The sequence below is a fragment of the Larus michahellis genome, chromosome Z, assembly GCF_964199755.1.
Source record: "Larus michahellis chromosome Z, bLarMic1.1, whole genome shotgun sequence".
NCBI lineage: Eukaryota > Metazoa > Chordata > Aves > Charadriiformes > Laridae > Larus > Larus michahellis.
In genome coordinates this window covers 64,613,057-64,640,254 of record NC_133930.1, presented here as the reverse complement: position 1 = coordinate 64,640,254, position 27,198 = coordinate 64,613,057, and the positions used below count along the sequence as shown (strand labels likewise).

The window sequence follows — 27,198 nt, the reverse complement described above, 5'->3', positions numbered from 1 at the left end:
ACTGAAAGATGGTGCAGGAAAGGACATAACTGAATCCTGTGAAATCCTGGATTCAATTGGCAATGTTTCAATTAACACTGATTATATGACTACAAAACCAATTAGAAGCAAATTATTTGGTTAAAACTTTTCTTGCACTCCACTGACTAGTGATTACTCAAAGCATATTGAGCTGGTTTATCAGAAATAAATGTTATGCCCAATCCATTAAACCTGCTCTGTCTGGACTCGCACTGAAAGTAAATAATCCCCAGATGTCTGTTTTAACACAGATTGAGCGCCCTGGCTCTATCCACCTCCAGGAGGAAGGAATATGCACGTTTTATACGTTTTTATGAGGCAAAGTTAACAATTGCACAAATCCTCAACATAAGACCTCAAATGAAGTATGAATGAATCTCCCACTTGCCTAACTCTGCCAAGACATGACAACCCCTTCTTCCTTCCCTGTAGAATATGTTGTCCGGAAAACCTCCCGATTCATACGCTGAAGATGGATGATACAGCCACAATGCATCAATTATTTAAATACATTACGCTTTCAGCCCCAAAGCAGCACTGAACTATTTTCTTCCCAAACAATAAAGCTGTCGTAAGAATTAGACTCAGAGCCTCAAGCAATTGCTCAGATATCGCTGATAGCGCTTAATTCCAAATGGTGATCAAATATATTTCAAAAGCAAAACTATGGGCTGTGCTTAATGTTTAATCAAGTGACATATTCTAGCCAAACCACAACTCTTTCTGATAAATCTTCTTGTACAAGACACTTGCAGTAGTATTTAAATAATTCTACTTCCCTGGAGTAGCAAAAATATTTTGCATATGAATTCAACTATTAAATCGGTAGTGTAATGCTTTAAAACCCCAATTACTAGTGGGAATGTCTCAGCTACAGTTGGAAATCATGAAGGGAATAATCATTAGCGCTTGGTAAATAAATCAAAGCATTTTTAGCCACTGAGAGAAGTCGTAAATTTTGATAAATATTTGTTTTAAAAGACAAGTGAAGAATTTAATGTACCCCTCAAAATATTCCACTAATGTATTTCACTAATAAAAGGAACAGCAATGAAAGATTATTCAGAAGCATTTAAATAACCCTTCAGCCCACTTCCAGATTACCTCATTGATACTACTGTTTCAAAGCTTTATCTAAAACAGTATTAAAGAAACGTTAATGATAAATCTGCCCTTCGGTTCTTCTCTTTTTTAAAAATCACTGATATTTCAGTGATAATTTCAAAAGTGAAAATTTGAACAATTTTCCATAATTAAATCATACATCTGATATTACAGCTCACCTACAATAAAATACATTTTCTGTCGTCGTTCTTGTTATCTCTTTCATAGCAGTGGGCTCATTAATCATTTAAACAAAAGAAAAACGTTCCTTGCACTACTGAATATTTATACTTCATCTTATTAAAACATTTCCTCCCAATAAATACAAAGAATTTCTCACACATAGATAGAAAGAAGAAAAACATACACCTTTTCAAAATGATCAGGCATACAAACACCATTAGCTATATACCAATATATAAGCATTGTACATTTCGAGTATTTAATTATACTCTCAACAAACAAAATAATCAATTTACCTGACCAGCACTGCTAGTCGCCACGCTGATTTCTGCTGCTCCTTGACCTTCACTCTGCCTCTCTGTATCATGGGGACCTGCATCGTGCTTGCTTTGAGGTGCTCTCTGTTAATATAAGAGTTTATGAAATTACATGCCGAAATGAAGTACACTTTACCATTCAAAGCTTTCTAAGACTGTGAACGCATCAATGCTGCGCCCTCACAAAGCCCTTCAACAGCACTTTTGTATTTCATAACCCTCTGCCTCAAAAATTAACAGCTGAGACCGAGCGTCTTCGAAAAACTGCAAGATGAAAGTGAAGCATGTCCTCTGAGGATTATAGCCCTGCAAGACAAAGGATTTGCTGTGAGACACAGAAACACCATTTTTCCACCAGCTGTGCTCACATCGCTATCAGAAATGTAACAGAATTGGAGCAAACAACTGTCTTCTCTGCGCTGTCACGTGGCCCGTGCATTTACTGGAGACGGCGGCTAGCACAGCTCAATCAAGATTCGCATTCAAAGACCAATAATTTCTGCGTGAACAGAAGGATATCCGTACTGTAAGAATCCTGCTAAATTTCAAGGACAAACAGTGCAGGAATAACCACTTTGATGCAAATAAAATTTATATAACCTGATACTGATCTACCTAATATTTTATTAAAATAAATTCAACTGATCTGGCGAGCTGGTACAGACACGTTTCAGTTCCTTCAGGAGACCCAATTTTCTATACATCTACATGAAAATTAAACTGGTGTCCCTGCAACTGGCGGGGATCATGAGATCAATGCGAAAATCCGACTTTTAAATACTGTTTCTTAATAAAGCAAACAGAGTAACTGAGCTGTTATGAAGCATGTGAAGTATCCAATATTATCTACTAACGTGTTTAAAATGTTTCAGATTTTCAGAAAGACGTAAGTCCATGGAACCGTACTGAAGTCTGGAGTTGAAATGCCATCACCTTACCCCCAATGCACAATTATTCTCAAAGTATTAGTTTTAATGCCAAACCTCGTTTTTCAGGCTCAGAGCCTACTACCCCTTAACAGACAACACTCTTGCAACCCTCTCAATTAATTTGTTTAACTACACATGGTATATTAAATTCAGTTTCTACGTGGTTCTGCAATGTTCTTGAGCAGTACAGCCTGTGATAGCATAGTCTGCTTCATCCTGCTTTATAGAAATCTCTCTTTAACTATTAGCTGAAACATACTTCTCTTCGGTGTACACACACTGAAACCTCTTTAGTTACCTGGTGATCAAACGCATACAGTATCACTGGCATAATAACTCTATTTTGTTCCTATGAAGACATTAGAGCCTCAAAGTCAGAGAATTTTTGATGTTGAAAGAAGTTTCAGAAACCAGCAACTGACTAAATACGTGTGAAGTGATAATTTCAGGACAGACTTAAGAAAATTAAACACATAGGGTTTAACTGCAAGAATAAGATATGTCAAAGAACACGGCAGTATTAGACAAAGTAATAACATGAGAAAATTGAAAACAATGATGGGTAACATTTTTCTTAACATTGTCATGGCTCAGTTATGGAAAATGAGCAACCCACAAAGCAAAACTCACAAAATCTTTTAGGAGACACAGTGTTACTATTATTTTAAATCTGATCTGTAATTTTAAAAATCACCATCTCTTTATATGAAATGATACTGTTACTGATGCTCATACAATGACTAAAGAAATTTTGGTTGCCAATACAAGAGTGGGGACCCGCTCAAGATGAGGCCTTGCCATACGACGTGATGTGTATTATATGCGGAAACCCCATCTCACAGTCCTTTCTATCTGGAATAAAGTGTAATGACGACTTTGACAAAATCTAGATCTAAGCCCCCAGTGTAACTCGGGGCAGAAGTTTCCAGTAAGTAGGCGACAGTAATTTTCAATTAAATAACGAACTACATGTAGTATTCAGCACACTGAGAGGCGAAAAGCTGAACTGTTCATTAGCCAGGCTCTGACCCACTAGGTAACCTGACGGGCAATAATACTACTTTTCAAGAACACTCACGGGTTTGGGGTGGTGATGACGGTGTACCTATTAAACGGGTTTTGATGCATCTAGAGCACAAACAGAGAGATATTTCTTTCCCTGACAAGAAAAGCTTCTGCTCTCCTTGGCGTTCTCTGTCCTTCTCCTCCCATTCACGTGCATTTTGTTTCCTACATGCTATTTATGAATGAGTTGGATTCCCATTCCCCCCAAAGCACCCTCAAAAATATGCCACTACAATAAGTACCTAACACCCAAATTGATTTATAATTATAAATTTTAAACAGTTACTAGCAGGGCTTATCTAACTTACCTAACTTCAAAAGCACTGACAACATGCGCAGACATTACTGTCACAAGAGTCCTTGGCTGGCCCTGAATGCCAAATCTGCAAGTTCATAGCAAGGAGTTTTCACCACTTCAGCTACTGAAGTAATTTGAAGTGAGAAGCTGCTCTCTTCATGCAGAGTGGCCCAAAGGAGGTAACAGTAATGCAGGCAGCAGATAGCAGGTATTTACTGAAAACAGATTCTTTATATAAATAGGTACTTATTACAGATGTACTAATTTATTTAATGTAAGTACCAATGCATACTTATTATATGTGCATATTACATAAATATAAAAATAATAAGCATCCACACACATGTGGACGATTAAAATATATGTTTGTATAGATAGAGCATTACAGTAAATAAATTAATATTCACGTGATGGACTGTGGATTAGTGGTTGTAAAGACAGCGTATAACCCCTGCAAGCATGCCCCCTCTTTGCATCACCTTTTAATATTGAACACGGGACCCGTGGATGGAAATATCTAAACCCCCAACCGCACCAGCAAAGGACCAGAGCACGCACACAGCTGCAGGGTCTGCAGCCTCCACCGGAGGTACAGCAGCGGGAGAACCCTGCGCTAAACAGCGCCACCCATTTCTAAGCGTGGCTTTTGACAGGGCGTATCTGTTTCTGAATTCTGGCACCACAGGGCAAAAGTCACTTCTAACGGAGCGTGCCTGCTGGCTCTTGCCACAAGTGCCTATTACAGGCGGACAGAGCTGCTCCCTCCATCTTGTTTGCCGCTATTTTCTAAGTGCTTCAGAAGTCAACAGTTAACTATCACCTGTCAATTATTAATTTCTCTGTATTTACTAAAAGAAAAATAATAAATCTCTAGCTATTTTACGACATTTGCAAGCATAGTAGGCCTTGATAATTTTTGCCGAGACAACGAATTACAAATAATTTTACCTAACGCTTCGTCAGCGTGAGTTGTCAAAGCAACCTCTTGTGTATTTACTAGGACAGAATACTCTTCTACACATAAACGACTGGTTTTTTTTCCCCAATATTCAACTACCCTATTATTTTCTGTGTGTTGAAAACTACAGATACACTCTTATTTTCTAGACACCAGAAAACATTTATTTTGCCATTACCTCATATTAAAGAGAACACACATACAGGTATAAGTAAGAAGCTCAGACAAAGAACAATGCAAGACACAGACATTAGAAACCATAAGACTGAAACACTTTTGCTACAGTTGAGTCAAAGGAGAAAGAAAGTCCAGTGAGTCAAATCTTTTGAGAGAACTCCTGTCCATCACGGTTTAAACAGTTTAAAGCTTGCTGAGCATAATCTCTGTACAGAATAAATCCTTTACTTTTTATCTGCAGCAACGTTACCCAATGGAAATACCTCACATATTTCAAATGACAGGTAATTTGAAAGAAAGGCCTGTACCACTATAATAAGTTGAAAACCCCATACTAAACACTTGCCAAGAATTTGCTTTTTTCTCTTAAATAATTTCACATTGTACCTGATGGCCAAAAAATCTCTTTGGAGGGGGTCTAACTCTACGGTGGATTTCAAACTTTACTATGAAAATCTTGCAAAATATCTAACAGAAGTTTCACGAAATTTGACGGTACCATCACTTGCAGGTAAATTACTTCAGTTTTCTTCTAGCAGCATTTACAAGACTTTAGTAATTCCCTAAACCTTAAAAACATGCTAAAATGTGAGCCAAAATTTTCTCTGCTCATTGATTTCCAAAAGCTATTTTTATGGTGTGGTACTATATTTGGTCTTATTCTACAAAATACATTGCACTTGGATTCAACAGTGACTGGCATCACCACAGGGGCCAACTATGTCAGTAGACAAGCTATGGTATTTATTACTGTTGTTACTAAATCTTTATAAACATAAAGAGCGCGTTCAATTTGGGTATCACTGTATCAGGCACAGTACAAAAATAAAATAAATGCCTCATGTTTATGTTTTTCAGTTACGTAGACTCTACAGTTTGACTGCTACTACCTTCCTCCTTGCCACCAGAACTTCAGAACTAGATGCATCTGTTTTCCATAGAGATGTCGATCCTTTGGAAATTATTAAAACACATTATAAAGTGCACAGTGACTGCCTCCTTTACCTACCACCTCCTTTAGGACTCTGTCCTAAAATGTGTTCCTATACAACCAGCCACCCAGACACTTTATGGATAAGACACACCACAACAGAATTTTGATATATTAGAACTTCCATGTATTCAGCAGCCAAATAATTCGGTGAAAGGTGCGAAGAATGGAGACAATCCACACAACTGAGATGAAGTGGAATCCCCCTGAGCACAGGCATGTAAGAAAGGAGATGCAGCAGAATGTTGTCTCGTGGGGAAAGCTCTGAAGCCTGTGCTGGGGAATGGGTACGTTTGGGTCCCTCTCCGGCCCCTCTACACTAATGCACACTGCGTGGGGAACAAACAGGAGGAGTTACAGTGTGTGCAGACATGGGGCTATGACCTCATTGGGATCATGGAGCCATGTTGGGACAGCTCATACAACTGGAAGGCTGCAACTGAGGAATACAGACATTTCAGGAAGGACAGGCTGGGAAAGCTCAGGGGAGACCCTATTGTTCTCTACAACTACCTGCAAGGAGGGGTTGTTCTCTTCTCCCAGGTCACAAGTGATAGGAGGAGAGGAAAAGGCTTCAAGTTGCACAAGGGGAGGTTTAGACTGAATATTAGGAAAAATTTCTTCACTGAAAGGGTTATCAAGCATTGGAACGGGCTGCTCAGAGAAGTGGTTGAGTCACCACCCCTCAAGGTATTTAAAAGACAGGTAGATGTGGTGCTGAGGAACACGGTTTAGGGGGATTTGTCAGTTTATGGTTCAACTTGATAATCTTAAAGATCTTTTCGAACCTCAATGACTCTTTGACTCTATGGCAAGGAGGGGAGTTGTGACCACACAGGTGATAGAAGAGTCAACAAGGAGAGGTACTGTGCTGTACCTGATACTTGCAAAGAAGGAAGAAGTGGTTAAGGACATGAAAGCAGTGTCCTTGGCCGCAGTGACCATGAGATGACAGGGTTCAGGATCCTATGAAGAAGGAGAAGAGCAAAAACCAGGACCACAGACCCACATTGCAGGAGGGCAGATTTCAACCTTTTCAGCTTATCTGCTTAGAATTCCATGAGATACAGCCCTGCAGAGAAGAGAGGTCTAGCATCTGGCTGATGTTCAAGGATGACCTCCTCCAAGCTCAAGAAACGTCCATTCCAACAAGCAGGAAACAAAGCAAGGGCAGCAGCAGTCTTGTATGGATGGGCAAGAAGCTCCTAGCTGAACTTGGGCATTAAAAGCAAGAGTATAAGAGGCAGAAGTGGCGTGAGGTGTCTCAGGAGCAAAGCATTGCTGTGCAATCATGTGATGTGCAACAGGAAAGTACTTAAACAACAAAAGGAAGTCTAGGGAAAAAGCAGGCCTCCTGCTGAATGGGGAAGGGGCCCTGGGGACAGAGGACACAGAAAAGGCTGAGGTACTCAATACTTCAGCTTTACCATTAAAACCACCCTTCAGGCATCCAGGTCCCTGAGACCAGAAGGGAAGTCTGGAGCAAGAAAGATTACCCTTGGTGGGGAGGACCAGGTTAGGGAAGCTTAAGCAAACTGGACATACGTTAAGTGCTAATGGCCTCATCGGTTGCACCCATGAGTGCTGAGGGAGAGGGATGATGTCATTGTGAGGCCATTCTTGAACGGCCATGGCAGCAAGGAGGGGTTCCTGAAGACTGAAGGAGAGCAAATGTCACTATCTCCAAGAACAGCAAGAAGGAAGATCAAGGGAACTACGAGCTAGTCAGCCTCACCCCAGTCCCTGGCAACCGAAGGTGATCCTCCTGGATCAAAGAAAATCCTCCGGGAAAGCATTCCCGAACACATTAAAGACAAGAAGGTGACTGAATACAGTCAGCAGCGTTTTACAAAGGGGAAGTCAGGCTGGACCCTTCTACAATGAGGTGACTAGCTCGCTGGGCAAGGGAAGAACAGCTTATGTTATTGACATCAACTTTAGTACGCCTTCTGACACTGTCTCCCGTAACATAATCACAGACAAGCTCACAACGATGAACGGTTAGGTAAGTGAACAGTGGCGTGGACTGAAAACTGGCAGAAGAGCTGGGCACCAGAGAGTTGTGACCAGTAGCACAAAGTACAGTTGGGGGCAAGTGACTAGTGATGTACCCCAAGGGTCAACACTGGCATCAGTACTGTTCAACATCTGAATTTATGACCAGGATGCTGGGACACATTCCACCCTCACCAAGTTTGCAGATGACAGTAAACTGGGAGAAGCAGCTGATACACCACAGGGTTCAGCCGCCTTTCAGAGGGACCTGGACAGGCTGGAGAAATGGGCTGATGGGAACCTCATGCAGCTCAACAAGGGAAAGTGCACAGTCCTGCACCCGGGAGGGAACAAACCCAGGCACCAGGCTATGCTGGGGGCCACCCAGGTGGAAAAGAGCTCTGCAGAACAGGACCTAGGAGACCTGGTGGACAAGCTGAACATGCTAGTAATGGACCCTTGTGGCCAAAAGTCCACCAGTATCCTGGGCTGCAATAAGAAGTGTGTTGCCAGCAGGTGGAGGGAGGTGTTCCTTCCTCTCTACTCAGCTGGTGTGGCTTCATCTGGAGTACTGTGTCCCATTCCAGCCTCCCCATTACCATAAAGAAACGGACTTACTGAGGCAAGTCCTGTGCAGGGCCACAACGCTACTTAAGGGACTGGAGCATCTCTCATACGCAGAGAGCCTGACAGAGCTGGGACTACTCAGCCTGGAGAAAAGAAGGCTCAGGGGGATCTCATCAATGTGTATAAACACCTGGACTGGCTAATATGTAAAAGATAAGGCAGCTTTAATTATACACACTACTGTCTGATTCACTTATAAAACCAGATTTTCCCCAAAATCCTAGAATTATGAAACCATTATTTTTCAAATTGGAAAAAGCAGACATCCCTTAGTAATCCAAATGCTGCTCTGAGCTTTCACGGCAGTCATTTTGGAGGAAGACAAAACATAAAATATTCAGGCCCAACATTCAATTTATATTTAATTTACCAGCACAAGAAATGGAGTTGACCTTGTAAGTGAATTTCCACTATGAGAGCAGTTTTTGCTAATGGCAATTATGACTACGGACTTTGTAATTTACAGGAAACATTATCTTGTATTTCTTAATATAGAACCCAATACATACCACTAAAAATATGCCAGGATTCTACAATGGAAGTCCGACAGAAACTGTATTCACCCTTTTAAAATCTTATCTCTCTCAGAGAGATAAACAAACCATGAAGGCGCTTATCAGAGATTCATATTTAGAAAGGCACGTACAACTGATTTTTATAATTTTTTGCTAAAACCAAGACTCAGGCAAGTATTTCACCCTCAGTTCACTGGTAAGAGAGAAAGTAAGAGCCTATGTATATTGACTAGTTAATTAACTGTGACATCACTAGCTGATGGAAATAACCCTGCCTACCACTTCATTCAAATAATTTAGGTTTTTTTAGAAAAAGATTATACCATAATCAAAAGAAGGCAAGTAATTGCTCACTAACCTCTGCTTCAGCTGCTTGTGATTGCAGGAGCTGTCGTATACGAAGAATGTCCTTCTCTATTTGTTGAATTCTTGCCACCCTTGCCTGAAATGAATGCATTTTCATGTTTGGTTTTGTTCAAAAACTCCTTTTACTTGCTGTATAGAATGACAATATGAAGAGTTCTTTGCAAATACAGCTGACTACAAGTAAACACAGATACTTCGTTCACATGATAATTCAAATGTTCTTAATAATTAAATACAGGCATGATTGCAAACTTTCAAAGCATAGTGATAAACTGGGTTTTTAATAAAACCGATACTCATTTGGACACAGTAGGTTGTCACACAGTACACATTCAGGTATAAAATAAATGCTCCAGTTAACCTGCACCATTTTCCTGTTTCTGAAACTGACATTTTGTGCAGACCTTAAGCAAATTATTTGACTTTCATCTCAAATGTTATAATTCTACTTGCCTTACTGAGATTTGAGAGAGATGTATATTTGCAGAGTGTCTTGAAGGTATGAAATCCTGAATGACTTCTACTATATTTGGTTAATGGTTTGGGAGTTTTGTTTATGCACAGCCTCTGAACAGTTTCTGCTCCTACAGATCTCAAAGAATTTAACAGGCTAAGTACGAAGAAAACTACATACTGCTTCTTTGGTTTGTCTGGGATTTTATAGACAACTGAATCAGAGTCTCTTATACCCATTTTGCTACTCATTTCCCACCGCAACTATTCTGTGGTTAGGAACGGGAATGTTAAAAAACCCAAATGTTACAGGATACACGTACCCCATACAGGTTGTATTGTGAAGCACAGGATGCATTATGATTCTGTGAAACAGTTGGTGTATAAAGTTATATATCCCTGTATGAGCTTGATAATATAATAAATTGACATTATTTGACTTTAAGAGTGGGCAGAAAATAATTAGCCCAATAATATCAGGATATGAACAGAACATCAAACTGATTAAATAGTATTTTTTTTCACGTGGTGGACCGCTTAATGAAACGGACACATAGTTCAAAGACAAATCCTGATTCTTTTGCCCGATTAACACTTACAAAGCTATACTAAAAAAGCAAAGGGTTTCTGCATACAGTGTACAGTGCAAGGATCAGCATTATAACCAATCTTATTTAACATGTTTTTTATCTGAAAATGGAAATAAAATGGACTTTTAAAAGGTGCTAATGCCGAAAGAAACACATGGAATAGAAACCAGAAATTTCAGAAATGTAGAAGAAAATATAACCACAAAATAGGAAGAACTCCTGACATATGCATCAGACACAGCTATGGGAAAAACATCATAAACATCTGCATTTAGTAGAGATGCAAAGCTACAAACGATAAACTATAAATCTGATATGAATTAGTAAAGCAACGTATCAGAAAAACTGCCAATAAAAATTTGAAAGCTGCACACACAGAAGCTTCAGCAAAACATGAGGCAAATGAATAATTCATCCCCACTTTGCTCCTGGACAAAAAATTCTTAAGTATTAGAAAGATAATAAAAATATATTGCTGGAAATAACTGTGCATTAGTGACGTGATGCACGACTGACAGAATATGTCTCTCACGGCAAACACACAAAAACAGAGGTACACAATTGAACGAGCACCAGGAATGGTTTTAACTTTAGAACCTATACAAGAAACATCACTTTTTATTCTTATTTGTTCATAGTATATTCCCATTCACCGTTACATTTACTCATCACCTTTAAACATAAAATTGTTGGATAAAGTAACTTAACATTTAAAGTTATAAATTATTTGAATTTCACTGCTCCAGTAAGACTTCTCACCAAAAAAATAAAAATCCCCATATTCACAGTGATAGAAAACCAGAAACTTTCTAGAAAGTAAAAATAGGGAATGTTATTTTGTTTTTAAAAGGTTACTGTTTTTTCCCCCAAAACAAAGATACATAATAGACAAAATTATTAATGGGTCTACATTTACAAACACGATCACTGTATGAATCTAACAGTGCTGAAATCTTTATCTGTGCTAGACTCCAGAACCCAAATTTTCTTACATATTTAGTGGTCTGCTGTTTTAGCAAACTTTTAAGGATCTCAGGATAAATTCTTCGGGAGAATGATCATTTGTTGTGAGATTTTTAGGAACTTTAAACCTTAAAAAAATGAGATCCTTCTTGTTCTGGCATGAAGGAAAAATAAATTCTATGTTAACATGGCTTCAGTCTTGGAATTGGAATTTTTATTTTTTACAGAAATTACGTTTCTTCTACTTAGTAATAAGTATATAGGCTACAACATTTGACTAGTCAAAATAAAACACAGAGAAGTATGCTTTTTTGTTTTTTCAAGTAAGAACTACCATGTGAAATCACGAACTTCAAGGGATAGTACTGGTTAGTGTAAATAATTAAACAAGCTAAAATAAATTGCTAACCGTCTTCTAATGCATCTTTCTGAATAACTGTAACTGTTGGGCACGTGCTTGTATACAATCTTCATAAATGACAACATCAACAGTGAGATGCTGTGAGCTAACTTGCTTCGGAAAGAGGAGGACAGAGGAAACAAAGCCCCACCATGACAGATGAAAGAGGGAGAAGGCCATTATTTTAAGGTCCACGAGAAAGGGTGGCCAGTGCATCAATTACTTGGGCAACAGAAGGTTATCAGCTCCCTTACAGAATAATCCTTGGGACTCTTAGTACAGAGATGTCTGCAACGCCAGCCTTTATATAGCCGAACCCTTCTCTCTCTTCAATCTACATTTTGCATTGTTATTGTGTGTCACTATCAGTCAGGGTGGAAGGAAAACACAGAGCAGAAAGAAAGCTGAAAAACTAGCAAGTTCACTATACTTGCCAAATATGAATGTTTCAGTTTGCACATACGAACATCACAGTGAAATAATCCAGAATTTGCTTTTATGTATTTGTACGCCAATGAACTTCTACACAGTTTTGGCACCTGTTCTGGGTAAAATGAAACCAAGAGGAATTACCGGCCAAATTCATAAGAAACACATGCAAAAGGAGTTACTTCCTATTTTATAATCTTGATGTAATCACAACAGACACTGTAACGTCTGTAAGTATGTAAGTGTTACACGTATATAAAGAGAGTAAAACAGTTACGATAAACCCATGGGCAAACATTAATACAGAAAACCATAAAATATTTCAACATCTCCTTGGTAGCAATTTTCCCCCACAAAATTAAAAAAGAACAAGCAGGGTAGCAGCTACTTCAGGGACAACTTAAATTACTTTCATCGTGCTATAACTACAGTCAAATTGTTTCCCTGAAAAATTTCATTTATTCCCTGCCTGAGCGCATCTAGAATTTTGCCAGCAGCCTACCCTACCTATTTAGCTTAATTCACCCTACTCTAGCTTAAGCTGTTAGCAGCCAGAGAACTTTTGCAGAAGTTCTAGCGTCAATGCCATAACACTTTCTCCTGCAAGAGGGCTAACCAGGCACCCGCAGACGATCCCCAGTCCGCTCTGCCTTCACTCAGGACTGGCTGACGCAAGGTGCACCGCTGAATTCGCGCAAGGCACCACCACTGCTGATAAACCTCAGTAACGCAGCCGTACGGCTTCCAGATCAGATTATTATGCAGGCAGATTAAATTTGGGTCTGTCTGAGTAGGTCTATATGGACAAATCCCTACACAGCCTTTATGGACATACCTGACAATCGCAGGGAATCTGTTTTGCTAAATACTTACAACCACATGAATTTTCTGAGAAGTCCTAGTAAATCACTCACTTTAAAAAATAAAGCAGCTTTTCTAATTACGAACAAAATTAATTAGAGATGTTTCCTATGTAGCAAAATTTTGTGTTGAGTAAACCCATTAAGAAAAACAGAGCCTAAAGAGACTATTTTTATTGAAAGGACATTTTTTGTAACATTCACCATAAAAACCCCCAGGTTATCTTACCAAGCTGCTTATTTAGCATCTCTGGAAATAAACAGTAATAAAGAATTCAAGTTGTCACTCTACTACTGTGGAGGAATAGTTTTTATAACCATCAAGCCACTGATTACTCTATTTACAGGTTCCACACAATTACATTCTGAGTTATACTTCCAAATGTGTGTAACACGATTTGCATATAGAATTGTACATGTCCTCATCATGAATGCAAAACAACTCTTGGTGAGAGCAAACAACTTCCAGATAGGTATGTGAATTACATTTTACTCGAATACCTTCTTTTCAAAGATTATTCCTTGATACATGGTTTCTCGTTAAGGAAACTTCACAATAGTAGCTGGATTTTATTCTAAACTTAAAAGCATGAAAAAACCCAGCATGACAGACACAAAGCAAAGCAGTTGCAAATACACATTTGTTTGAAGCTAAAATGGTAAGAAATTATAAGCAAATAATCATTAAAAATATTTTCTTTTGAAGAAATTGTCTACTTCTGCCTACTCACAAGTCGGCTTTTAAACAGGCAGAGGAAGGTACTTTTTGCTGAGTAGTTACTTCCCATGTTCTGATTCCTATTTTTGTATTTGAAAAGCTAACTAAATGCTCTAAGGTATCACCATGTTTACACACAGTTTAAAGATACAACTTCCAAGAATTTAAGAGAAATGCAGGAAAACTTTGTCCATTTCTTCTAATAAACTATAGACGAACTATACCTGTGCTCGCTTCTCCATGTCCTGACAAGTGCCTAGCTGTTCTTCCATTGCTGCTCTGATTTGCCTTGCCTCATACTCCAGCTGCCTTCTGGTCATATCTGTTTGCAAGGAGAACTGAAATTCAAGCACAGAGAAGGCGTTTTAGTAAGTAACATTTATGTAAACTATGTATTTCCCTGAACAAAAGCAGAACAATTACTTTTCCACACCAAACTTCATAAACAAAACAATAACAGATCCTTCAAATATGACTGCATTATTAAAAACAAGAACACATAATGTTGTTCAACCAACAGACTACCCGCAAGTTTTGTCAAATGACTAACCTAAGAGTACATTGAGACAGCCTCATTCATTATAAGCCTGGCACATCTGGCTACTAATGTATGTCAGCACAGCAACAAAACTGTTATGCATGCCATCTCAATCAGTATTTTCAAAAATATTAAGAGATATCGAACTACTGCACATAGTGATTCATACTACTGCTATCTACCCTATTTCTAACCATCCTGTCAAAAAAGCACAAGTGCTGAATCCAGGAACAGCAACAAAGCTTACGGCAAGCCATTCCAACCAACAGATTTTTCAAGGCAGAAGCAAAGCACTGGTTTTGGAAAATCACTCAGTTTGCAAATAAACGAGCCTCCAAGAGCAGTCCTCCCAGAACACTTTACTAAGGTCAATTCTGAGAGTCAAAACGAGACAATCATCTACAAATATGTAAAATGGTACTAAAAAGAATGGGATATGTCATTCTCCTGTGGCTGGAGTTAAGTAGTAATGGATACAAATTACCACAAAAGAGATTTAGCACAGATGTTAAGTAAGACATTCTAATAATAGAAAGAGCTAAGTCAATTAATTACCTATGCAACTGGGGACACAATCTTAAAACCTACAATAGAGTGACACAGGTATAGCTGACAGTGCTTTTGGGAATGTGCTGCCCTTCCTCAAGACCCTTTTCAGACCGTCTCCCCTTGCTTCTGGTGCTCTGATAAGCTCAGCCACGACTCAGATTTATGAAGTCCTGCTGCTTCACCCCAGTCACCAAGGCGTTGCCACTGTCTGTTCCCACTTCCAGGAGTCTGACTGCTTCCTGACCAGGTATGACTCTGTAAAGATGGGCAACCAGGTCTTCCCAACACTATGTGTGAAGGAATGCACTGCAAATATATCCAAGTTGCTGAGGTCTGACAACAGGAAAACCTGTGTTATTATCTGGGTTATCAGACATCTTCATTATCCCAGACAATGGTGACTTGGCTATAAACAGTTTGGAGATGCCAAGGTAAAAGTTTGGAGGAACAAAACCTGCACAGGTTACAGCACCACTTTGCCTATTGTTATGAATTAAGAGCTCCTGTGTTAATTGTCTCTTAGGCTAATATTGCTCTCAAAACTAAAAGAATCCACTAAATAACAGAACTGATAGAGAAAAGATCTTCAGCGGATAGAGTTAAGAAGCAGCACACTGACATGTAATTCATTTGTCACAACAACTTTTCAGTGCTCCTCCTTATCACTGACATTTATACTGATAGGTACGAATTTTAACGTGTAAAATTATATATGAAAAAAATGCATTATTTTGGCTAAGTTAGCTTTTCATAGTGAATGAAAAGACGTTTTAAATTAAAATTATAGTAGAGAATGTCGCCAAATTCATAAAATATACACAGCATCTAAACAGAGATCATAGCACCAGATACATGACCAAGCATACTGAAGGTACTTACGTTTTCAGTAAGGGGGAGACTATCAATCCTTTTAGTCAGGTTCTGAAGCTGGGCATAATACCAGTCCTTTTCTTTCTCTTCCTTCTCAAGCTCCGCGAGCAAAAGAGATCTATTAAAAACAGACGTGAGAAATGTCTCACTATTAAGTCCTCATTACCATATGTAGGTACAGAAATATGCATCGACACCCATAAAAAGGGTTAAATGAGAAACAAGGTCTGTTGTTTCTCTGTCCTACAGCGACAGAGGAACTTGTCCTACAGCAAGTCACTAGCTTCTTGTATATCAGGTCCACACCTATACAAAAGACGAAAATACATACATTCCTCTACAAAACCACTTTGAAATCTAAAACTAAGAGGCATTTTGTGAGAGCAAAAAACAGTTATTAGTCATGTGCTAACTTCTATTCTGCTTCTTTTAGAAAATATGCTTTGTACTATGCATCAAACTACATTTAAGAAAAGGTCTGGATGTTACAGGAGGATATGCATTCCCGAATCACACTACTGAATTAAATTATCTCCTTCGCCTTTGCAGTGTCTCCTTACTAACTTTGTCACCCATACCAAAACTATGGGTAAAGCACACAAAAATCAAGCTATTTCTGTGAGTATTAAAAGAGTATTTTCCATCAAACGTTTTAAGCATTGCAGCTGTTTAAAACATTTTAAATGGGTATCATAAGCATACTGCATACCTTAGTGGTATATAAGAAAGATACAAAGATTAATGTATTCAGACTACCAAGAAAAAAAATCAGAAATTTTACATACTATTTTACCAGTCCTTCATGAGCTACATTTATATAGTTGTAAATTTTGTCAATATAGTTATATAGCATTGTTACAGCACTTTTCAAAATATTTTTTAAACTTTCAGGCAAAATCTGGCTAGGAGTATACATAAAAGTTATTCTTGGGGGTTTTTGTGTTTTGGTTTTTTTTAAATACAAATTTATTCATTTCTTACAAATGCTCTTTGTGAGCACTCTTCTTCCTTCTGGCATTTTAATATTGCTCATTAACATTAACGGAAATGCTAAAATCAACACTTGGCCAGAAGACAAAAAGCTGCATACAAGTTTTCCCAAAGTTGTTTCCCGTCCCTTAACCTCTGCATCCCTCTCTCCCAACTCAGGTTGTGGTCTTTCTGAGCAAGAGCCATATTAATCTTTATAAAGCACACAAACGCATTCTGGATAATTACTGTAAGATGTTAAGGAACAAAACCACAGCATACAACAAAAATACAAATTTCCCCTGACTACTTTGATAATGTATCCCAGTAATGATTTGAGATGATCAAACTTCCACATAACAGAACTTCACGCAGAAGAAAGAATTTAAAAACATGTATTTTAAAGGATCTGTTCGACTTAGTTCCTGCTTTAAAAATGTTTCAAACTAGTTTTGATGACTCGACATTCATACTCAAAGCAAGTGACCTCACCAGTGTTCAAACGGAAAATTAAAACTGACAAGGTCCCTCACTTCAACTGCAAGAGGCTGAAAAACTACACACCTCTAAGAGTGATGAATGTTTTTAAGCATGAACAGAATGACATAAATTTCCAGATTTGATTCAACAGTTATGTTGAAAGAGAACTGTTTTAAGAATGTCAAGACTACACAGTAAGTCATTTACCAGTCAGTTTTTACATCAGACAGGCTTACACTCAAAATCAGCGAAAAGAAGCAACAAACAACAATTACCATACTGTTGCTGGTAACTGCAGCAGGATTACAGGAAAACAAATTCCTCAGCCACAAGGATGGGGCTGGCCGAAATTTCTTAAGTCCTTTGGACAGACTGAAGGAAAAGCTAATAGATGGTGCTCAGGGAAAGTCCATAAGGAAAGTAATTTTTCCGGCCTCCCACCTGCCCACCCTCTCCCGAGGTACCCCGGGTGCCTGATCTCCGCGCATGCAGACATTCTGCACGGCTTCCCTTTTTACCACCTTGGAGACTCGTGTACCGGTTGTGTCCAGTTTGTGAAATCAAATTTGCAAAAGCATAATTAATGCAATCCTTATAAAAAGTCGTTTTACCATTCGAGGATTTGCAAATGTGAAAGGACTGACTAATTCTGCCTCCGGACGTCAAAGAACTGGTAGTAGAAACTGGAGGAATTACTTTCAGCTAAGTGAACATGTGATTAAGCTCCTCTTGTAAAATGTATTGAGTTTGTGAGGCACTGTGTCACTCAATCTGTTTTGACAAGCACAACGATGCTAGAAGCAAGAAAAGAACTTAGGAACCATCAGTGCACCATAAACAACATAATGCATAACCTGAGGGTGATTCCTTTAATTTAATTTTGCTTCTGAATAATGCTTCATTTGGGATTACCAGTTTGGTATCACTGCTCCATGAGAATTCAGGTTTTAACAATGTCTTTCGGCACAAAGCCTGAAGGGCAGGTACAACCATAGCAGGTTGCACTTGCCATTTCCTTGAAAATAAGCAGCAAGTCTCTGTAGATGCCTCTGATAAGCTGCTCCCTGCACTTCACATCACTGTCAGATACTACACCAACCAGAAGTACAGCTCCTTCTCAGCCTTCTGGAACTTCTAGAGGTTAGGAGAGTAGTTAAGGTGCAAGAGCTGTTACCAATCATGGGAAAAAAACTGATGGAAAAACCCAGCTCAATTATTTCATCTTTTTATACCCTAAAATTGTTCACATCAGGACTTTCACAGTATCAGAGAAAATTCTCTTCTCTGTCTTACACTGTCAAGTGCAGGGAGAATGCTGCAAGGCAAATGAAGCAAGCTTTTGGAACTTGACACTATTTTTATGAGTTAACAAGAAGTTTCCAATTTGAACTGCTTTTCTGAAGGGTGGGTATTTCAAAAGACTTCTCTAATGTGGCGTTTCTGAAGCTCCCAACAATATATGAAGCTGAATGAATGCAAAAAACTGGTTTCTTCTTTTGGAAATCTTTTTTGCATAATTATGTCAATGTTATTCCAAGTTAAAAGGGAGAAGGGAAACAAACTATATGCTACTCTACTTGCATTATGCAAATTACAATTATAATTAATATTTTCACTTCAGTTGGTAGACGATAAAATAAAATCTTGAAAATGAAACTCTGCTGATAGATGCTGTGAAGATTTAGGTAAGTTCTACAGTCAGGCAGAGGGAGATCTGAGTAGGAGGAGAAAGAAGTCACGAGACAGAGGAAATACTCAAAATCAACATTAAGGAAATAAAAATACGAGTGGCATAAAACAGAATAAACAAGGCATACAAACATTTTCATAAAAAATTCATCATAAGATAGTAATCTCTAGTGGTAAATTACAGAATTTACAAAGGTGAGATTATTAAATTTACTAAATTGCAAAAGGCAAATCAACACAAAAAGTAACCTGCAGCGTACTCTGAAAAGTTTTGTTGTTGATACAGCGTCTTACCAAATACACCTGGAAACAGCCAGAGAGACAGCACGAGATATTTAACTAATGGTGTATTCTAAACTGGCAACTTAAAAACATATGCTCCCCACTTTTTTCTCTTTTCTTTTTTTTCTTTTTTCTTTTTCTGACTGTGTTATTAGAGGAGAGCTAAGCAAATGAGAAACAGGCAAACAGTTTCATGTTAATTCTAGTAAGTGAATCAATTGATTAATCTTCTGCCCCTCAGAAGACCATGTTTAGCCAAGCTAAATAGTTTTTTCAATACAAAACACGTTTTAGCATTTTTTCTTGTTTCTGATACGTTTACACTAATAAACATCTAATGAATTAGTTTATTAAACATGCCGTGAATTTGCCAAGCTCACACACAGTCAATACATGATTTGGCCCTTGCCCAAGCACTGCTGCGCACAAGCAGCATACATTGTGCCAGTGTGTTAAGGTACCGTGTAGAAATGTCCAAAGAACTACCACCTTAGAAGCCACAAGGAGTGGGAAAGGATCACAGATCATAAATCAGATGTGCTAACCACCTTGAAGAACGCCAGCTGCAATAAATCAATTCTCCTTGTTCCAAGTGCCCTGGAGTTCACTTGAATCATAACTGGAAGCCCTAACTACACTTAAAGATTTTAGTATCACATGCGGTAAAAACCAGCACTGGAAGAATACAAACAAGCACACCATTTTATTAAGATGGAAAATGACAGAGAAGAAGAGATTCCCAAATTCCTTAATATTCTTATACAGCTCCTCAGGAATCTAGATATTATGCAATGGAACAAATATGATCAGTGATGCTGACGAGGAAAATGAAAAAACAGAGTGGCTGCTAGAAGAGGCTCAGTATGGACCCATGGGAAGTTAATTTCATTCTGCTGATAGGACCGAAAGAAAGGAATCTAGACATAGTACCTTGGAGGAATAGTGAACTCCTTTCAGCTCTCGACTGCACAAATTTTAGTGAATGTCAGGAAACGGCCTTTAGAGGAGGGGTTTCTGACGGGCTGCCCACAAACCTCTTATTAGCTACCAAGCTTTTGTATTAGGACTCCAAAGCGGATGTTTTTTTGCTTGTTAATGACAAGGAGGCATAAAAATACTGTGTTGCTGTTTATTTGTTTTTGCAGCCTCCAGCCTGACATCTCATCCATTAAGCAGCTGCCAATGACCAAATCTCTAGGAAACCCTGCCTTACAGATAGGCCTCTGAAAACATCATTCAGTCAGGTTCATTTTAAGATATAAAGATGGCTTCAGTGGAAACAGCGGCACATCTCTTACTTTGCATTTCTTTTGTAAGTGATTGATAAAGCGCTACAAATCTGTATTATGCCCTGAAAATAGGTTCTTCCTATTAAATGGATAGCACTACCTTCCAAGAAAACAAAATTCCATGATTTGTCAACAAAAACCATTAGATGAGAACAACATCTTGAAGCTAAGAGCAAACATTTTGGTTTAGATGGCACTTTTGCTGAGAGAGCCGAATCACTACGTAAATGCCTGCTAATAGTAAATAACTGATCAGCCAGCTATGGCTGTTATAACGATTTGCAAAAAAAGAGAAAGAGACTGCACCATCACATTGTTACAGTTTCAGCACTTATCAACAGTGGTGAGGAGATATGGAGGTGTTGGGATGCTCCACCCCCTCTCTCTAAATATATTTCAGATGCTGACAACCTGCTGGTCAAAATAAACTAACCTTCAGCCAACAAAGGGTAACGATGAAAAGCATATACGAAGAAGCACTAGAAACCATACAATGTGTTTTAAGACTTTTTTGTGTGTTTGTGCATCTAAATATAATGTAGATTCCTGGTTTCCTTACCTGTTTATCAAGATAAATATACCAGTGATCAAAACCATATGCATGACAGCTAAATACTATGTGTGTCAATAAACTTTCATGTTAAAGTCAGAAGTCAATCCATACTGGATGAATAAACAAAGAAATTTACCTCTCTTTTTCTAGCTCTTCTAAATAACCAGTGCTTTCTCTGCTTCCATTCATAAATCCTCTTCTCGGAAATGATCCCATGGGAACAGGGCTGCACTCTCCTGAACGGCTTGACACAGACCCTTCCCGGCTCCCATATGAACGCACGGACACCTTTGGCCTTAACTTCACTCCAGGGAAGTTGGTGCTTTCCAAGTTCAGTTCTGCATGACAAAGAGCAAACATTTTCAGAGCTGAAGTTCAGCAGCACAAACTTAAAAGATCATTTCTATCCTAGTTTCTTATTTCCTGAGCAAATCCATGATTTTTTGATGGAAACACTTCGCATGGAAACCCACAGAAGAACATAATGTGAACAAAACCAATCTTAACGGTACACTTGGAGAATAATAGTCATCTGAGCAGATGGCCAAACTGCAATCCTGACAATCAGAACAGTATCCTCACACGAGCCTGCCTGCCCACTTTCCCAGAGGACTTAAGAAATGGGCAGAGTTTTGCATAAATGTCGTATGAATTGTTCTTGTGGCCTACTTCCTGATAGATTCCTTCTCAGAGATGCTGCAGATGCTTCACTGTCATGTAAATGATGACAACTCTGTCCACCACAGAGCCCTTAAATGCAGACATACCCTACGATATTTCTGGTTCAGTGATAGGGAAAATGGATTTATAGAGGGAGTCAGTGGTCCGGGCTTGCTTTGCAGATCCCATATAATGGGATGGTACACATTCCAGCACATGCTCTCCAGGGAAGGGGGCATCAATCTGCAGCACGACAGCTACAATTCCAGCAATACGACAAGGAGAGGGGCAGGGCATGCAAACAAGTTTAGAAAACTGGTGGAATTAATCCATAATTAACTTAAACCAATGTATTTTTTTCTGAAGAACTTAAAGTAATTGCAAGTTATATCAAAAGCAATTAAGATGAAGCTCTACAGTAACAGTAGGAAAACATAAAAACAGCAGAGAAACTTTTCTTTTGGAGAATGTGTCTTAAAATGCTTAGCAAAAATAACAGTCACTGAGATGATGCCTAATCATCAAAGTCAGCATTGGAAAGAAGATGCAGCCGAGTTAGAAAATTTTAACCCAAAGAAAAAACAACTGAGAAACAAATTAACCTACTTAAAACATAATTCTACATTCACCTTTAAGTCGTTCCAGTAAGTCAATTTGTCCAGAAGACGCCATTGCCTCATCTTCAATACTTCCTTGTAGCTGTTTCAGCACCTCCTGTGAGAAATTAAGCTTAATTAAGAAATCCTTACAATAATAAACCACAAGGTAAATACATCTTATCCTGCCCTCAAGTGCACGTTTATGTAACAGCTACTGAGAAATTGATGTAAACTATATTTCATGTGAGCAGTCATCAAGTGTCATAACTTTAATTGCCATCAAATATATTCTACATTTTCCACAAGCACTGTCATGATGTAAAGTATATCCCAAATAACTCATCCTCTCTGGTAGTCTAATCTACCATCTTATTTAAAAGTTCTTCTTGAACTGCATTCAACTTACCTCAAATTTACAGATGGGGAAATGGAAGTAGAGAGAAATTAGTTAAATTTTTTCCACCTGCATACCTAAAGTTAGTATTGTAAAAATGAAATTTGGATACATAATGAAAAGTTACAACAGTTTTCTTGAACACCGCACTTTCTAAACCTCAAAGATATCAGAGCAGCATAATCCCCAGGATTTATTTTCTGCAATGCCTTAGCACCACTGTAAACCAGCAAGGAGAGTCATATTATTCTTACTACTACTGCTGCCACTACCACCAATGCCACCGTCACCACAGCTATGAGGAAAAGACTCAGGATTTCTTCATGGTGTCATATTATTTGGCTTATTACTATGACTATTACTACCACCACCACCGTGCCTACGAGAAAGATATTTAGGACTCCTTCACGCAGCTGAAGCTTCAAAGCCAAGAATATTGCCACGTACTATTGATAAAATTATACAGCTGAAGGAACATACTTCTAATGCACAGGAAGATTCACAGTAAACAATGAATGCTACGCTACAAGGGGCCTGTAAGCCCCCAGGTCCCTAATGCTCAGTGGCCCAAATTCAGGTAGAAAATTAGATGGAAGTTAGTGAATGCCTCTTCCATATCATAATGGTGGATACATCAATAGAAAAATACATTGAAAACACTGGCCACAAGGCAAAAAACCCTTACTGGAATTTAAGATGTAATTTTTCATACTGTGGCATAGAAAATGTTTTTAGAAGCAGCAGTTGTCAGGAAATGAAAACAATTCTGAATAATGGAAGGTACTGCACGCTTTTCATACATAGACTCTACACACAGAATTGTACTGCTGTTCAGACCTAAAAACTAATGAATTTTAGGCAATTTAAAAGATCTCCACATCATTGTATTCCTCTTTTAAGAGCTTAGCACACCTTACTGTCAACATTAATAGTTCTTGCAATTTGTACAGAAGGTACCTTTTAAATGAATTTTGCTCTTTTCAAAGGAAACAAAAGTAGTAAAAGGATTTTGGGTAAAGAACTGCACAGGGTTCTGGGGAAATAATCTCCGAGCGCTAGACTTGGAGCAAACGGTAGCAGCACAGTCACTGCAGCCACCCACCGTGTAATTAGATGCTGGTACTCTAGGATGAGGAATACTGGAATACAGACACACTAACTATGTTTACACCGTTTTGCGGAAATAATTCCGCAGGTAGAGTTGAGGGCAAATTTGCCTGACTGATGGAGTCAAGGTGTGCGTCCGTATTCCCGTTTTAGTTTGGATCAGTCTGATGCCAGATTCCCATCTGTCCCACCAGCTGGACTTTGGTTCACATCGCAGGGTGATCTTGGAGCGTCAACGGGATTAATTCCTTTCCAATCAAACCAAGCTAGCAGTTACACCTAAGACTGCTAATAGGCATTCATTCCACGGGACCAGGCTGGAGCTAGTGTAAACCCCAAATCCCCTGAAACATATACAGTAAGCACGCTAGGGCCTCAACATAATTCATCTGCAGATCTGCTCTTACTGCACTACCTGTTAATGCTGGCAGAGGCTTTAGGTTCAAGTCTGGGGTGATAAAATCACTGCTCTCGGAAAGACATCTCCACTGTGCTTGTGCTTTTAAGTACACTCAAGGGCATCCTCATTAGCCATATGGCCCAGCCACCTCTATACATAACACTTGCCTTGTCAGCAAAGTCAGACAAACAAGTAATCTGGTGTTTTTCAAAGAAGGACTCCCACATTTTTCAAAGAAGGACTCCTACATTATCTGACGTAAGGGCAGATAACATTTACAGACAGCAGTCTTAGCTTAAAAGCCTAAAAGGGCAATGTGGATACGTGGAGCAGTGCTGGGAGTTTTGCAGGCTTCTGAAAGACCTGTCAACTCAGATAAATTTAGAAATAACTAATGAATCCCTTTCCTCTGAGAGCAGTACCTCGGTGCAGGGGGAAAAACCCCAACCCAAACATCCAACCCCTCCTCCCTGCGTGGCAGTTCTGCTATTCAGAAATCGTATGTTCAGGATACTTTCCGACATAATGAGTATTCCTGCTTCAAGAGCCAATGTGAACAGCTAAGTGGAAATCCTATCGCCTTTTCCAGCGGTACCAAATCACACGACTGAGGTGTCCAGGCAGCTAGGGACTGCTCTTTCTGAATATTGGCAACAGTTAAACATTAGCACACCGGATCACCTTTCTCAATTTTCTCTGCTACAACTCATTAATTTAGGTTGTAACTATTAGTTTTTAAATGATTCTTTTTTTTTTTTTTCCAACAGCACATGCATTTTTTTCCAAGTTAGTAGGTAAAGTGTTCTTTTCTATATTTTTCTACATTTCTCTTCTGTAGTACCATTGCTAAGATAACAACAACGCCATTATGAGGCTATGACGTCAACTTCAAACTCAATCACAGCACACTTTGAAATCTACAATGATTAAGCAGACAAAGGTTACAGAGAGAGATGCAGCCCCTGGGCCAGGTACTGGTGGAAAATGAGGCAGTGTGCTAAAACGACAAATTAGGGAATTTATAATTTTACTTGAATAAAGGAACCGATAAGTTTTCTGCAATAACTCATTTGAAGTAAACGTGGCAAGTTACCCATTACTGTGATTATGCAATTTTTTATTTATTCACTTATTATAATTCCAGGACTCAACACTAATGCTGTTTAGGTGCAGTTCTCCCACTTTCCCCAAAAAATTAATACAGGGCTTCGAGACAGTAATTTTCCACAATAATTTTATATTACATTTGATATCATGTCTGCTAAATAGTGTAAAATCTTCTCCATAAATAAACCTGAGTCAATTTAACTAAAGCTAAATTAATACTGTTTAGTTATGTAACTTTGAATAAATAGATTAGTAGTGGTTTATAGCACTATTCTAAGCAAATTCTTTATTGACTTACTAGTGATTTACTGAAAAAATACACAAATGTAAGTGTGTCTAAGGAATACTGCAGAAGTTGTTTCTATTCTTTTAAAGAACGTAAGTCAAATTATTTTAATGGTCACTTAAATATAACCTAGTTTATCTTGTTCTACTGCAGAAGTACAAAAGAATGCTTTTGGAAGGGAGCTGGCCCTATGACTCATCATCATTTAGAAAGGTTTCTGTCTTCAGTCTCTGGACTGTGAAGTACAGACACAATGTCAATTTATTTTTTTTTTGGACTCTATGAACATAGTCCTGACCTTACAACTACTTTATGGATAATTAAATAACAAAGATCAGACCCATAAGCAAGCAACTGGAAAACTACTGAGAAGAAAAGCACTTAAACAACAGTATATGCACCCAGCTAAGTGGTAAGGGATGTAAATAAAATTGCTTAAGGGCTGGGAATTTACTCAAGCTGCTAATAAAGAAAGGAATCACAAAAGAACAATGCTAACAATGCCAGATTTCAAATCCCAATGAGTTAAGATTTAAAAGTACATTCAATTTTTGAGAACTTTAAGTGTAAATATTAATATTCATATTTAGAAATATTTTTAAAATACAGTAGCTGTAAGAAGACATTCTGGTTTAGACATATACCCCTCCTTTGTCAGAAAAAGGAGCAGCGACGACAATTCAGACAAGTCAGATACATTTGGTCTTCTGTGAACAGTACTTGCTTCCCTCACCCCTCTCTGTTTTAAACAAAGTAAGCTTTATTACTTATATTCACTTTTCTAAGTTTTCTGCATTCAGTGAATGCCAAAACATATGACAATCATAACGAAAATTAAATATATGAAATCGCCGCTGGCAGTACACCAGCTATACTCACAGGCCAGTTATCAGCTGGAACAGTAGGCCAACAAGACGTTTTGACATCTGCTGGATCCTTTAAACGTAAGCATGAGTCTACATTTAAAAAGACTTCCAACAACAGCTATTCTTTCAATCAATTTTTAGTAAGACACTCTTCAGACCCTGTTCCCCCTTTTCAGCTAATAACTGTACCTGGGCCTGTGTGAAGAGACATTCCTGTCATATTCACAGACTTCACTGTGTGTTTCTTTCAACATTTGTAAACAAACCCCAGTTATCCTTCAGTTTAGGTTTTTTAGGTTATGCTTACCTTTGATACCACTGTATTTACAACATTTGAGTATAAAAACAGGTTTAACTGCACAAACATAGAAAGTGTTTACAATTTCAGACAGTAATTGAACATCGATCTTAGTACCACATAGGATGGGAATATCTATACTGTATGACTGAAAACTATTATTTTTAACCAAATCAGCAGTATTTTTAAATGAGAATATTTCTGACAGCATCCGTACTCATGTTTTTAACCCAAGATGCAGAAAACTTAACATACAATTGCACTCAAAACTGAAAGTGATTTTTGAATTTCAACCCAGTGTTG

General features: G+C 38.4%; 1 protein-coding gene across 9 annotated transcripts in view; it reads right to left on the bottom strand.

Moving 5' to 3' along the window:
* Positions 1-27,198, bottom strand: part of APC (APC regulator of WNT signaling pathway) — a 99,541-nt gene that overhangs the window by 25,776 nt on the left and 46,567 nt on the right. For 7 of the 9 annotated variants that reach the window (XM_074570911.1, XM_074570908.1, XM_074570909.1 and 4 more), the window contains exons 3-8: positions 22,468-22,552; positions 21,315-21,516; positions 15,926-16,034; positions 14,184-14,297; positions 9,539-9,622; positions 1,605-1,709 (exon numbers count right to left, since the gene is read on the bottom strand). In XM_074570911.1, coding sequence (XP_074427012.1) covers positions 1,605-1,709; positions 9,539-9,622; positions 14,184-14,297; positions 15,926-16,034; positions 21,315-21,516; positions 22,468-22,552 — 699 coding nt within the window. The remainder of the gene's footprint in view (positions 1-1,604; positions 1,710-9,538; positions 9,623-14,183; positions 14,298-15,925; positions 16,035-21,314; positions 21,517-22,467; positions 22,553-27,198) is intronic. The other 2 variants (XM_074570912.1, XM_074570913.1) reach the window with 1 other exon arrangement.